Genomic DNA, 14,595 nt, shown 5'->3' with positions numbered 1-14,595 from the left:
AGTCCAGGTTATCTAGCCAATCTGAACATTTACCAAAAGGACATCTGGCTAGTATCTGGCTAATGACACACACGGCCCAGTTCTTATCTCACTCGTCCTCATCCAAACACTGGAATGTTTTTGTAGCAGGCAGCTGCTTTCCCTCAAAACACCCGGACTCTAAGGCCATCTCTTCAGAAGGTAAATGTCGTCATCAAAATAACATAAATATTGGCATGAAGGGATCAGTGATGAGGATGATAAATCTGCCATCAAATTAAAACCTCATTACACTAACAGCCAAGCCAGGGTCTCGCTGCGGGAACACTGTCCAGCCTGGATTTCACACACCACCTCTGTCCTCTGCCAGCGAGGCCTTCAGATCTGCCAGCCTGGGCCTTCAGATTCACTGGGAGGTGGAGGGGGCATCCATTTGCAGGAATCAGCCCCTTGGCAAATTGGCAGCACTCTCAACCCTATTTGCGGAGCAAAGCTTGAACAGGGCTTCAAAAATATGGCATTACAAAAACAGAACGCATTAGCAAGCAAGCCAATGATGCATTTTTATAAACAGTGACATGCACATGGAAGACGCCTCTCTCTGCATGCAGACAGGTGTTAAGTTCTGCCAAATCCACCTGTGTGACAGGTTTACCTTCCAGGCGGACCTTGTCAGCTCCACTGAGGTCTAAGGGCTTATTATTCAAAGTGTGATCCCTGAAGCAGGAGCCTAGCATCGCCTGGGAGCTCCTCAGAAACACAGAATCCCACCCCAACCTGCTGAATCAGAACCCTCATTTTAACAAGATCCCTGTAGGGTTCATTGGCACCTTCAAGTTTGGGAAACGCGGGCCCCAGGGTTAGAGACGCAGTTGTCCGATTCCTGTCCCTGCCTCTAAATTGCATTGGAAGGGTACCCAGGAGAAACCTCAGCCCTCCATCTTTGGTCAAAACCATTAGCTCTTTATGAAGGTCAGAAGGTCCTCTTTCATTAGACTGTGTGGCCTTGGGCAGGCTTACTTAAATTTGTTCAGCCTCAGTTTCCCCACTGTAAAACGGGGATCATTCACAATGGTAACATCCCTGCCTGAAAAAGTTGTAGGGAAAGTAAATGGGATGGGCCCTGCAGTGGGCTTAGCACACAGCAGATTCATCATAATCAGATATTAATTGCTATTAAACATGCAGAGAGGGGACAAGGGGACAGTGTCCACAGAAGAGAGCCAGCTCTTGTCTTCTCCTACTCACCCCCCTTCCTCAACTATAAAATGGGAGTAGGTGAAGAACAGTGCCTATTTCAAGGGTCAGTGTGAGAATTAGGTGGAAAATTCCATACAAGGTACTTAGAAAAGGACGCATTGTTTGCTATTGTCATTGTCATCCTTGTTAGAGATGGTCTGTTTTCAGAAAACCAGGAAGGACAGGCTGAGCTCAGGCTCTAGCTTGGTTTGTTAAGGAGGAAGATGGGGTGCAAATGAAGGTTGCAGGTGGTCCAGGAGGCAGCTCAGGGGAGGAAGAGGAGAGGGCACGTGGAAACAGTCCAAGTAGCTAGAACCAGGGCCCCGCGCGGGGCGGGGTGGGGTGGGGGGCGAGGCTGGGGCAGGATTGTGGAGGGCAGCTAAGGGCATGGGAGTGAGTGATGGGGAACCACGGAAGGGGCAGGGCAGATGTGCAGGTAGGGGAGGGCCTTGACCGGCTGGCCGAGGGAGGAGCTGCAGAGAGGGGCCGGGGCCAACTCACGTACACCTGCGGGCCGACTCCTGTGCCAGCTGCAGCCGGTAGACGGAGAGGCGGTTGGCACCGCCGCACAGGATGCCCCTCTCGCCCTTGCACTCCATGTCGCACTCAGCTTCGCTCACATTCGTCGCCTGGATCTTGTGGCCGCAGTAGCACTCAGCGCCGAACTCCAGCCCGGCATACAGGTAACCCCTGGGGGAGGCTGCTGTCAGCCCAGGGCAGCTGCCACCATGGGGAGAGACCCCGGGAACAGGAAGACTCACCCAGCGTGGAGACTGGAGGACGGGAGGGGTCTGGGGACCAGGACCCCCAGGCACCACCCACCTGCCTTCATCCCCGCCTGACGTCTTATATCTTCATACACCTATCCACAGACACACCATGTCCATATTGACACCCATCTGTGTACAACTTCAGCACATGGCGCACTTCACACACACACACACACACACACACACACACACACACACACACACACACACCCCTCACATCCTGTGGTCCCCCCACCCCACTGTCTTGCTCCTCCCTGTCTAGAGCCGTGAGCCAAACATATTCCCAGAATCCAGCCCCTTTATTCTAGGAAGCATCCTCAGGAATGACACTGAGTGTCCCCTGAGGGGAGCTGGAGCAAGAGAAGGAGGCAGGGGCTCTGGTATCCATGGACGACGGCAAAAATCGAGGCCGCTTATCCAGCCAAGTAAAAAATTCCTTTCCCTAAAACAAAAAAAAAAATCCAGACATCGCAAGGTTTTCTTTTTTTCTTTTTTTCATAGCCATGGAATCTTTTCCTAAAAAGGCCTCATAGTGGACAGCCTTTCTGTAAACAGATGAAAGGGGTGTGGCTTGCTCTGGCTCCGGGGGGCGGGGCCGAGGGAGGACAAGCCCCCGCTCAGCTCTCCCACGCTGGGGCCTCCCAGGCGTTCTCCAGAGTCATGAGGGCTCTCAAGAAGCATCCAGGTGGCTTGGCTTGGCCTACGAACCCGCCTAGCAGTGGTGCTTTAACCTGGATGGCTGTTAGAATCACCCGGGGAACATACATTTAAACGCCACGCCTGGGTCCCATTTCCAGGGGGTCTAGTTTAACTGACTCAGGTGGGACTTGGGCGGCAAGAGTTCTGAGTTTCCCCGGTGATTCTCATGTGCAGCTGGGTGTGAAAATCCGAACAGTGATGCTCTAACCCTAGTCCCAGGACCAGTAGCAGAGGTATCACCTGGGAACTTGTTAAAAATGCAAATTCTCGGGCCCCACCCCAAACCTGCTGGATCAGGAAGTGGGGGTGGGGCCCGGCAATCTGTGGTTTGAAACATTCTGGGTGATGCTCATGTACACTCCAGGTTCAGAGCCCCTGTTCTCGATGATCTGGTCCCCCCCATCTCTCCCACCACCCACCTACCTCCTCAGCCTCATCTCCCACCATTCTGTTCCTCCCTCTGCGGACCCAGCCACTGCCCAGAGCGTTGTGCTCCTTAAACATGCCGAGCGCGGTCCTGACCCACAGCCTTTATCTTTTCTGCCCTCTGCCTGGACTCTGACCCTGCTCTGCACATGCGTGGGTGGCTCCTTCCTGCCTTCTGGGTCTCAGCTCATTGTCCCTCCTAGAGAAGCAGTTCCTGGACCACCCACCTAATGTCACCCCGCCCGCCTGGCACTCTCCCACTGCCCTGTTTTATTATCTTACAGCTCTTATCACTTTTGAAATGATCTTGTTTATGTCTTTATTTCTCTTGTAAACTGTCTGTCTCCCGCTCCAGAATATAATCTCCACGTGGGCAGGGACCCTGTGGTCATGTTCACCTCCATATCCTGGGATGATGGGCTTCCGGGGGCCAGCTGGAAAGACAGACCCGCCCAGACTCATACCGCCACACCCCCTATTTAATGAGTGAGTGTAGCCCACTCCCCCTGATTAACACCTCCCAGTGGCGCCCCATTGCCCTCCAGGCCAATCCAGACGCTTTGGCTGACATGCAGACCCTGTGTCTGTAGACTTCAGCCAACTGTGCAGCTTCGCTTTCTCTATAGCCCCCACGGGGCCTCTGTGCACCCCTAAACTGCCTACCTGAGGACACCGAGTAGTTAGCATGTTTCAGGAGCTCTGGTCTTTGAGCATGCTGTTATGTCTGCCCTACTGTGACGACCTAGGAAACTCCTATTCATCCTCCAAAACCCAGCTCAAGATTTCACCTTTGCGACTCTTCCTGAGCTCTCCATGTGGAGCCCTCCATTCCTTCAACCTTTGCAACCCCCCTGCACATTGTACAGTACCCCCAGCTCAGCACCCATCACTCTTGATATCTCCACACCCCCGTTTCCCCATCCGTAGAATGTGAATCCTAACATTCCTGCCTCCCAGGGAGCCTTGTGGGGGTTAAATAATTAATCTTCGCAAAGTGCTGAGAACAGTGCCTGACAGAGAGCAAGCGCCCACTAAGTGTAAGCTGTTGCTATTCTATTGTCCAAGTCTGTTTGTGCCTCTGTCTCCCCAGATAGCTGGGGAACCCCTTGAGGGCAGAGCTGTGGCAGATTCATCTCTGTGTTTTCAGCACCTTTCTAGGTCCTGGGCTCAGGATTTCAATGGTGGATACTCAGGAAGCTGATTGTAGAGGGAACAGTATTTCCTAATCAGGGGCCCTAGGTCACCCACTTGCCCATTTTCACTCCAGCCATGGAGTCGAGGTCCTTCAGAGCTTGTGACCTCTGGAGCCAGCCAGATACAGTCTGAAGGTGAACCTGTTAGAGGTCTCTTCACAAGTCACCACAGGTTAAGGGACCCAGGACACAAGGGGAGGAGAAGGTCAGTTTAGCCTCATGGTGCCCCTAGGGCAGCAATGCTGGTGCCCAGGCCTGGACTGAGGGCTCTGTCCCTGCTTGCCAGTCCTTGGGAGACTCATCTACTCTTGGGAAGTCAGCTCCCTTCCCTGGTGCACATTTTAATCCAAAATATCCCTTTCTTCTTAGATTAAAAAGCATGATCTATACAGGTGAGTGTTTCTCCCTGAGAGAAAAACAAGGAGTTTCTCTGCTGAGAAGCCATTAAGTATCCATGATACCCAGGGTCCCTCTTCATCTTCCCCAGGACATCTCACGAGCCTCCTGATCGCAGACTCACACGTGCATGCACTTAAACACTCAATTGTGCTTTTCCCACACACAAGCAAAATTCTAGACCCCTACCCACATAGTCACAGACTCCTGCACACACAGCCACTATTATTCAAATATAACTGTGTGATGGCATTAAGCTCACAGATGTAACCAGCTGACCCAGCACACTGTATACACTGCAAATTCACTCCTAGGCACAGTCTCCACTATACAATCACAACACCCCCCAGACCAACTCCCAAACAATCCTGCTCGTTTGCATGCATTGTACACACACACACACACACACACACGCACACACGCACCCTTGCATCACCCTTTCCTAGTGATCACGTGCTCATCCTCCAGCACATCCTTCCATGGGAAAGGAAGAAACACTACAGGTAGAAACCTGAGAAGGAAGAGGTCTGACATGAATGGACGCTGAGACATTGGGGCCCTACCGTTCTGCGCAGTTGTCCTGGCAACGAAAGACGGTCATCTTTTTGTAGTCGAAAAAGGACACGCCTCGCAGGGCCCGACTCTGGGTGTCATCCAGGTAGCAGCCGATGTACTTGGCTTTGAGGAAAGGAGAAAAGTCAGATTTGGCTGGGGACAAAGCGGAAAGGGTCACAGGAGTAAGCAGGTGCCTCTGGCTAGGTGGCCTTGTCGACCTTTTGGTACCAATCCTTTCCTCTGAGCAGAAAAGTGGAAACAAAAGAGACTGAAAGCGGTGTGCATTGGCAAAACCTGCTCCATCAGGGCAGTGGAGTCCAATGGGTCAGGCTGTGGGCCCTGGAGGCCAACAGAGTAGAGAAAGGGGCCCTTCTGTGGCCAGGGTGAAGGTCAAACTCTTGGGCTCTGCTGGAGACAACTGGGCTTGCAGGACCATTCCCTAAGCACCAAGCAGATGAGACCCATATTAAGAGAGCTCTGAAGAATTTGACAGTGGATAGCATGGCATCATTTCTAGCCTTAAGATATTTATTTTTCCTCGGGAGGGACACTGGACTTGGCTATCTCAAGGTCTGGGTGTTTATCTCACGTGTGTTACATCCTAGCACTGGCCTAGTGAGTTTAGGCTGGTTGACCACCCTGAGGCCTAGGTTTCTTCATAATGGGGATGAAAATACCAACCCAAGGAGGTTAAAATGGGAATGATTTGTGTAAACGGGTCTACCAAAGTGCCTTGTGTAGAACAGGCACAAAGGGAAGGTGTGTGGAAACAAGAGACAGGCCATTCACAGGGCTGTATAAGGACTTTACACTTTGCCTCTATTGTGGGCCAAAGTGAATGCTTCCCACCCAAGAAGAATTTTAAATTATGTAAAACAACTATCCGATTTTAAACCCTACACTTCATTTTCTTAAAGTAGTAAACGTATTCCTGTACTTCGTGGTAAATAGTGACACTCACACAGGACGATGGCAATTTACAGTTTGTAAGGTCTTTTCCCACATGTTCCTACAATTGTTAATTTGGACATGCACTTTGCTGAGTGCTTTACACATCGAATCTTTACAATGATCCTACGCGGTAAGTACTAACAGTGCCATTCTGCACGGAAGAACAAACGGAGGCCCAGAGAGGTTAAGTCACTTGCCCAGGGAAACACAGCTTGTACATGTGGGGCCAGGATTGGACCCAGGCACTCTGTCCTATGTGCTGGACGACGGCCTCCTATGCTTGATTGACGCTGGCGATCTTTGCCACGACCCACGTGAAGTGGGAAGCACTGGCACGCTCACACTCTTTCCTTAGATGATTGAGTAGAGGCCCAGAAAGGTGAAGGGGCCCACCTGAAACCTGCAGCTAACGGGCGGCAGAACAAAGCTTTCCATCCAGGTCTGTGGACGCCCGAACCAGTGCTCTTTCCTCGGCTCCACCTGGACGTCACTGGAGGTGGGACTGAGGAGCCAGTCAGCCCTTGGAGTGAGACGGCCCTCCTAGGGAATGACTGAGGCAAATACTCCACGCCACTTGATCACGTTCCCTGGCGAGGCTGCTGTCTATTTACACTGTGGGCTGCTTGCCCCCCCCTCACTCGTGGTTCAGAGCGGGGTCTAGCCAAGGATGCAGGCTCGTCCCATCGTGCCCATCAAGGCTGCCCTGCTAAGTGCAGGATTTGTCAGCCCTGCTAGACAGGTACCTCGACAACCTCAATCACCTTGAATTACTTTGCGTAAGACAGAGGTGATTTGGTCGACTAAGAACAGTCCATCCTTAAAAGAAACAACGCCTCCCTAGAGCGGGCACATCAGATGGTGACAGCTCTGGAGAAGCTCGCGTCTTGTGATTACGCTTGTTCAACAACATATGTCCCTCCTGTCACAGATGGAATCAGGCCCTGTGACCTGGGGCATGGACGCTCTTCACACCTGAGCTGGGAGAGGGGGCGTCTATGGGCCGTGTTGGTGACGGTGTCGCACTAACTTCAGCTCAAAAGCTTGCTAGAGGACAGAGTGTCCAGGGATGTCGTAGGACAGCAGGAGGAGAAAAAAGAGGGACTGGGGGAGGGCAGGGAGAAACAGATAGAGAATGGGAAGGAGGGAGGGGGAGAGACAGGGAGGGAGAGAGGAGGAAGTGGGGAAAGGGTTGTTTTCACAGCATGAGGTCTTTGTCACAGATCCACAGAGAGTGTGTGTGTGTGTGTGGGGGGGGACAGAGATGGAGAGACAGAAAGAGATAGCAAGGAACAAAATTATCATGTGTTGAGCACCTACTATGTGCTGTCAACTTTACTGTGGACCATGCCTAATGTTTCTTAATTCAACCCACACCCTTCTTATTAACCCATTTTATAGATGAGGAAACCCATCCTAGCGACTATTATATCTGCCTGCCTTAGACATTTCTTTATCTTAGTTTTAGCATATGGTATATGCTCTAACAGGTAACCACTCACATTACTTCATGTTACTCTTTTCTAAGTGGAATTAGAAGCTATGTAGTCTGCCCCAGTTCCTACAGCTTGTGTCTCCCTTAAAATGTAAGCTCAGGTCTGTCTTCTAACCATTTTACATTTGGGGAGGTTTCACTTCTTTGTGGACCACAGGCTTCAGGGTCATAAAGAGCCACACTGACGCCTGATGGGGAGGGGCTCGGAGTTGGATGTACTATAATTTTGCATAGTCTCGACTTACGGTGAGGGTCGGTGCATTGGACTATAGGTAAGAAAGTGGACTGTGTTAGATGAGAATTTTAATAATCAAATTAACAGGAGTGAGAGTGTATGTCACAGACATGTCCACAGTGGAGTGAAGGGGTGGGCTGTAATGTACTGTGTGTGCCTTCAAAGCACCCTTCCTCCTATTTTTTTGTTAACAGACCTTACCTGCCCTGACCATGGGAAGACATTGGCATTGGCAGGGCCAATCATGATTGTCTCTCCCACCAAGCTAGTAATTGATTGCTCTGGGGAAGGGCGCGTGACTTATTCTTTGGATTTGTATAGATGGGAGGAAGAAATCTATTTCTCTTGGGTTATGATACTGGCATTCTGTAAGCCCAGAGATACCAACAGCCACAATCTCTGGCACCAAAATTAAACAGTGCTATAATGGGAAAAAGCTGGATACAATGCTACATGTATAAAATATATGCTTTGGAAATAAACACATAAAGGAAAAAGGTAGGAACCTAATACACCAATGGTGTTGACTGGCTGTTGATGGATGGTGGGGCTCTGGGTCATTTTTATTTTCATCTCTCTCTTTTCCTATGTATTCTAATTTTTCTACAATGAGTCTATACGATTTGATAATCAGGCAAAAGTTATTTTTTTGAAAAAAATAATTTATCTTTTTACTTGCCTGTCTTCCTCCGGGGGGCTACGGATATGCCTCAGAGGGAAAAACTGTTTGAATTGTTCCTCTGTTTCTGCCTCCCAGCACAGGGTGGGACACATAGTAGGTGTGCAGTAAATATGGAATGAATGAATGAATGAATGATGGGAATTGGGTATTGTATAGCTCAGTAGTTAAAATAAGGGTTTTGGACTCAGACAGAATTGGGTTGGAGCCTGCTCTGCCTCTTAGCAGCTGTGTGACATCGGGCAAGTTACTTAACCTCTCTGAGCCTCTGTTTCTTCATCTATGAAAGGGGCTCAAATTCCTACCTGATGTGAGGCTTGAAAGAAGAGTATGGATACATAGTCCCCAACACAGACCATACCCTCAATAACCTGCAGAGATTACATCTTCAGCTGGAGGAGATGGGGAGTGGGTACCCTGCTGTCCCTTCCAAAAATGAGGCCTAATCTCCCCATGTCCTCCTTCATGCCCAGCCCATGCCCCTCTGTAATTTGGGGGAAAATCAAAATAGCACAGGCTTTGAAAATCAAACTGGATTTAGCTTCTGTCTTTGCTCCCGACTAGCTCTGTCACCTTGGGCAAGTCACATTACCTCTATGCTCCTCTTGGGTATTCTCCTACAGAATTTCAATATTAATAATAATAGCTGGCACATATTAAGTACTTAATTCATGCTGGACTCTGCTTTGAGCACTTTGCATGCACTGAGAAGTGAGGTGATGCAGTGGTTAAGGGTCAGGTGTAAGACTCAAACCACCTGGGTTCAAATACTGGTTTACCCTCCTCCTCCAGCTTGAAAACCTTGGGCAAGTTACTTAACCTCTCTGTGCCTCAATTTCCTTCCTGTAAGATGGAGCTAATATTAGGTTGCTATGAAGATTCTGTGACATAATAGATGCAAAGTGCTTAGAGCAGTGCCTGATACTCCGAGAGCACACCATCAATTCATTTTATATAATCATCATGACAGCCATCTGATAGTAAGTACTTTTTTCCCCCAAGAGGAAACTGAGGCTTAGCAAGGTGAAGTGATCTGCCCAAGGCTGCACAGCCAGTAAGTTGCCGAACTGCAGGTTGAACCCTGATTTGGCTGCTCAAAGCATAGGCTCTTGAAAGGATGGAGGCCGTAAGGGACCTAGCAAGGTGTCTGACACATGGCAAGTGCCAGCTCCACCCAGGCAGTCAGACTTCCTGCCTGGCCCCAGCAGCTCCACCCTCCCCCGCCTGAGTCACCATGATGGGCTCTGAATTCCTTACAGCTTAAAACCGCATCAAGCAGAGCCCTCGCCAGCTTCAGAGGGAAACCAAACGGGTTTCAGCGTCAAGTCGGAGAAACATCTTGTTTTTATGAGCCTTAATCTAATATGTTGTCTTTCCTTGCTGAACTCTGAATAAGTTAATCCAGGGCAGGCTAGATTTGGTTTCCTTAATAACGCCGCCTGACTCCAAAGGCTGCCTGCTGAGAGCTTTGAGGTCTGGGCTTCTCTCTTATTCTTTCATCCCTCTCTCATTACATTTTATAAAACACCTATGCTTTCCAGGGACAGGAGGGTTAGCATGGTATACAAGAAGGTCACAAGCCTTGTAATTAAGCAGACCTTGTTTTGAACCACAGTTCCTCCATTCACTACCTGTGTAACCGAGGGAAATTGACTTCTCTCCAAGTTTCCATTTTTCCCATCTGTGAAATAGGATACCAATAATCCTAACTTTCTGAGTTGTTGTGACCGTTAAATAAAGCAATGAAACATTTAGGACAGGGTCTAGCCCATAATGATCATCCCGTAGATATTAGCTATTATTACTACTCCACATAAGAACAGCAACTATTAAGTGACCTATTATTTAGGAGCCAGGAGATGTGATAAGCATATTGTACCATTCAAATAATATATGGAAAGCAAACAGGACAGTGGCTGGTGTGAAGCAAATGCTCAAGGAATGGCAATTACTACCAGTGGTGGCAGTGGTCTTTCATTCTCCTAACAAATGGGGTGTGTTGTTATTGTCGTCATATGTATCAATTGCCAGGAGGAATTGGATTCTCTCAGCGGACCTTGACAAGCCCAGGCGCACACCATTCATATCAAGGCCATGTCAGAGGAGGCTTTGATCATGCCTGGAGAGGGGTTGGGGGCAATTTCCTGCAGGTGAGCTAAGCTGAGATCTGGAGGAAGAGTATCACTAATCCTGGAAGGCTCTCCAGGCAGAGGGATGGTCCTTTCTTTCTTCTTTTCTTTTCTTTTCTTTTCTTTTCTTTTCTTTTCTTTTCTTTTCTTTTCTTTTCTTTTCTTTTCTTTTCTTTTCTTTCCTTTCCTTTCCTTTCCTTTCCTTTCCTTTTCTTTTCTTTTCTTCTCTTCTCTTCTCTTCTCTTCTCTTTTTTCTTTTCTTTTCTTCCTTCCTTCCTTCCTTCCTTCCTTCCTTCCTTCCTTCCTTCCCCTCCCCTTCCCTCCCCTCCCCTCCCCTTCCCCTTTCTTTCTTTCTCTCTCTCTCTTTCTTTCTTTCTTTCTTTCTTTCTTTCTACAAGTAAGTATTGAGCACCACCTTTGTGCCAGGTGCTGTCCCAGGTTCTGATAGACCAGGACGGGCAACCTCCCTGCCCTCATGGACCTGACAGTCTAGTAGGGGAGGCAGATTATAAACATGGAAGCAAACACATAACCGGGATGCTTTCAGATAGGGAGAAGTGTTGTGACAAAAATAAAATGGGGCATATGGCTGGGATCAGGTGTGGTCTACTGGGCTACTTTAGTTAGAACAGTCTAGGAAGGCCTGTATGGAAAGGCAAGATTTGACTGGGGACCTGACGGAAGGGAGGAAGGGAGCCATGCCAAGATCCAGGGCAGCGGTTCTCAACCTGTGGGGGTCGAACGACCCTTTCACAGGGGTCGCCTAAGACCATCGGAAAACAAAAAGATATTTACATTACGATTCATAACAGTAGCAAAATTACAGTTATAGAGTAGCAACGAAAATAATTTTATGGTTGGGGGTCACCACAACATGAGGAACTGTATTAAGGGGTCGCGGCATTAGGAAGGTTGAGAACCGCTGCTCCAGGGGAAGAGCATCCCAGGTGAAAGGGGCTGCCTGTACAAAGATCCTGAAGTCGGAAGGGGCTTGGTGTGTTCAATGAACGGCAAGATTCAGGACGGTGGGCGCGGTGTGGTGACAGGGCTGGAGAGTGTTAGGAGATGAAATTAGAGAGATGGGCCATGGTAGAAACTCTAGAATTTATCCTAAGCGGAATGGGGGCATATCCTAAGGTTCAGGCTTGTGACAAACTTTGGGACTTGTAAAGTACCAAATGGAGTGTGGAGTACTGGGGTGGGATGGAGCTTGGTGAGTGGAGAAGGGGGACACAGAAGCCACATCATGATTTCTCCATCAACGTAGCCTACAAGATGGGGTCCCTTCCCAGGGTAGACCCACGAGAATCTCCTGATCCCCTCTAAGAACCTCCTATGTGCCACTGAACTCTCAGAGAAGCTTTGGAAAAAAGGGGTCATTATTCCCATTTTACAGATGGCGAAACTGAGGCATGATGAGCGGAAGCTACTTGCTTGGGCCACAAGTCCCCTAATTTGTTCTGCCACTTTCCACCTCTCTATCCCCTAAGAACACTGGGTTCTTAAAAATGCAGATTTCTAAGAAAAGCCTGAGGGAGGGAAGGGAGGGACTTTCTGATGGCTCCTGGGCCAGGTGCAGGATGGGGCTGAAGGAGGGGAATGCGCTTCCCGGGAGGAGTCCCCTCCATTAATGCTGCTTCCCTTCATGAGTTAAATCACAGTGGAAGTGTGACATGTGGCAGAGAACACCAACGCTCAGGAGGTTTTCCTTCTGTCCTGATTGGCGATGGATCCTCCCACACCATCTGACCCAGGCTCTCAAAACATTCATTCGTGTTACTCTCATGAATTGCAGGGGTTGGGGGGGTCCTCCCCAGCATGCTGGTCAGATGGGCAGAGACGTCAGCAGACTCTGGAAAGCAGTCCTAGAGTCAGTCATTCAGACCAGAGGGTCTGATTTGAGCTCCAACGATGCCACTTACCAGCCGCGTGGCCTTGGGCAAGTGACTTCACTTCTTCAAGCCTCAGTTTCCTCATCTGTTAACTGGGCCTAGGATCACACTCCTTGCTCAAGTGAAAATCAAATAAGGTGATGCGCTCACAAAGAAAAGCCCTTTTTTGACTATGAAAGGCTAAGAAAATGCAACAAAATACGCCCAGGGCAAGGATGTCCCCCAGGCGCCATCACCAAGGGAACCATCACCAAGGCTGAGAAGCAATGTGATAGAGCAGCTCTGTCATTCACTAGCTAAGTAACCTTGGGCTCTTGGTGCCTCAGTTTCCTCTTCTTTAAAATGGGAATACTAGCACCTTCCACCGAGAGTCGTGGTAATAATTCAATACATGGAAAGTGCTTAGAATAGTACCTGGTCCATAGTAAGTGCTCCATAGATGCTAGCTGTTTTTATTTTCATGTGTATTTAACAAGGACTGGAAAAAGGCTGCAGGGGAGGGCCAGACTTTGAACTCTGACAGTTGTGGGGTTCAAATCCATGCTTGGCTGTTTACAAGCTGTGTGACCTTGGGCAAGCTACTTAATCTCTCTGAGCTTCAATGTTCTCCTTTGTGAAATGGGGGTGATAATGAAACCTAATGAATATTTATTGCTATAATTATTGGACGGCCGATTCACAGTAGACACTGAAAACTGATGGCTGTTATTACATAATCATCTCCCCTTCCCTCTTTTCACCCTCCTTGCCCAAACGCTTGCCCCTCTTACCTCTCTCCTCCTCTTTCTCCCGGACGACCCTCCCCTTGAGGGCTCGGCTCCAGGCTCCTCCTCCGTAGTCACCCAGCTTGGCTCTCTCATTGCCATCCTTGCCCTTGAACCAGGGTCCATACCTGCGGGCAATGCTCGCGACTTCGCCCGTGTCCCGGAAGCCTCTACCCAGATGCAAGTCGCCCAGGAAGGTTAGCTCAGCGCCCTCGGCTGGGGCCCCCGCGGCGGGGTTGGCCTGGTTCTGGGAGACAGCGGGCTGGCCCACAAAGCCAGAGTGAAGGAAGACGAGGCTCCCGGCTGTCAGGTAGAGCACCAGGAAGGTAAAGAAACGCACAGGTTTCCGGCGGAAGTACCGCTGGAATTTGAACCAGAGCTTGGCCATAGTGGGATCATTCCGGACTGGCTAGCTGGAGCTTGGCTGGGGGGCGGGGGGACCCCGGGAAGGGAGGGAGAGGGCTGCCTTTCCCAAGCTCCCCTTAGCGATGGAACCCCTGGGGGTCTTCAGTCTTATTCCCTCCGCGAAGGTGACTGCCAAGACCCGGGCAGCAGAGCAAGTCCAGCACTTGGGTTTGGCCGAGAGAGTGGTGGACAGAGCTCACCAGCCCTCCTGAGATCAACGGGAGCTTCTTTAGGTCACGAAAGGGGTTCTGAGGCTCAGGACATCCGGGAGTTGGTCCCATTTTCCTACATGGTTCTTCGCCTCAGGGAGTCCCCAAAGAACGTTGAAAATAGCAATCAGAGGAGGATTCTTCGAGTCACCAGCAGCCGCACTGCACTTCTAGCCTTTTCTCGGCTCCTTCCGCCTGTTGGGGCTGGATTATTTCACTGAGGCCATTTCTGGCCTCTTCCCCAGCTGGGGACCAAGCTCCGCGTGTTCACTTCGTAGAAGCAGAAGCTGGCGGGTTTCCATCTGGTCAAGCATTAGGGCTCAGGGCTGCCACCTGCAAAACAGCACAGACACAGGCATAAGAAGCCTCCTCACCGAGGCCAGAGTTCCAGAGTTGTTGAACATTCTCAAGGGGCAATGCAGAGTCCAGAGAGGGGGAGAAACCAGTGGCCCGAGGCACCCAGCAGTGTTGGACACAAGCCCAGTCCTGAGTCTTTCAGAACACCTGCCTTTCCTTAAAACCACACTGGGAATTTGGGGGCCTGCATTCTACTGGGTCCTGGTTTGGGGACAAGCTTTATCT

The 14,595-nt window shown here is 49.9% G+C and overlaps 1 protein-coding gene across 1 annotated transcript in view; it reads right to left on the bottom strand.

Moving 5' to 3' along the window:
• Window positions 1-14,595, bottom strand: part of WSCD2 (WSC domain sialate O sulfotransferase 2) — a 129,746-nt gene that overhangs the window by 44,737 nt on the left and 70,414 nt on the right. Inside the window, exons 2-4 of the mRNA XM_019632837.1 lie at window positions 13,406-14,346; window positions 5,266-5,380; window positions 1,724-1,908 (exon numbers count right to left, since the gene is read on the bottom strand). Of these exons, the coding sequence (XP_019488382.1) occupies window positions 1,724-1,908; window positions 5,266-5,380; window positions 13,406-13,787 (682 nt within the window). The 5' untranslated portion in view covers window positions 13,788-14,346. The remainder of the gene's footprint in view (window positions 1-1,723; window positions 1,909-5,265; window positions 5,381-13,405; window positions 14,347-14,595) is intronic.

The sequence above is a fragment of the Hipposideros armiger genome, unplaced genomic scaffold (genome assembly GCF_001890085.2).
Source record: "Hipposideros armiger isolate ML-2016 unplaced genomic scaffold, ASM189008v1 scaffold_1185, whole genome shotgun sequence".
Lineage (NCBI taxonomy): Eukaryota > Metazoa > Chordata > Mammalia > Chiroptera > Hipposideridae > Hipposideros > Hipposideros armiger.
This window is presented reverse-complemented; position numbering and strand designations above follow the sequence as displayed.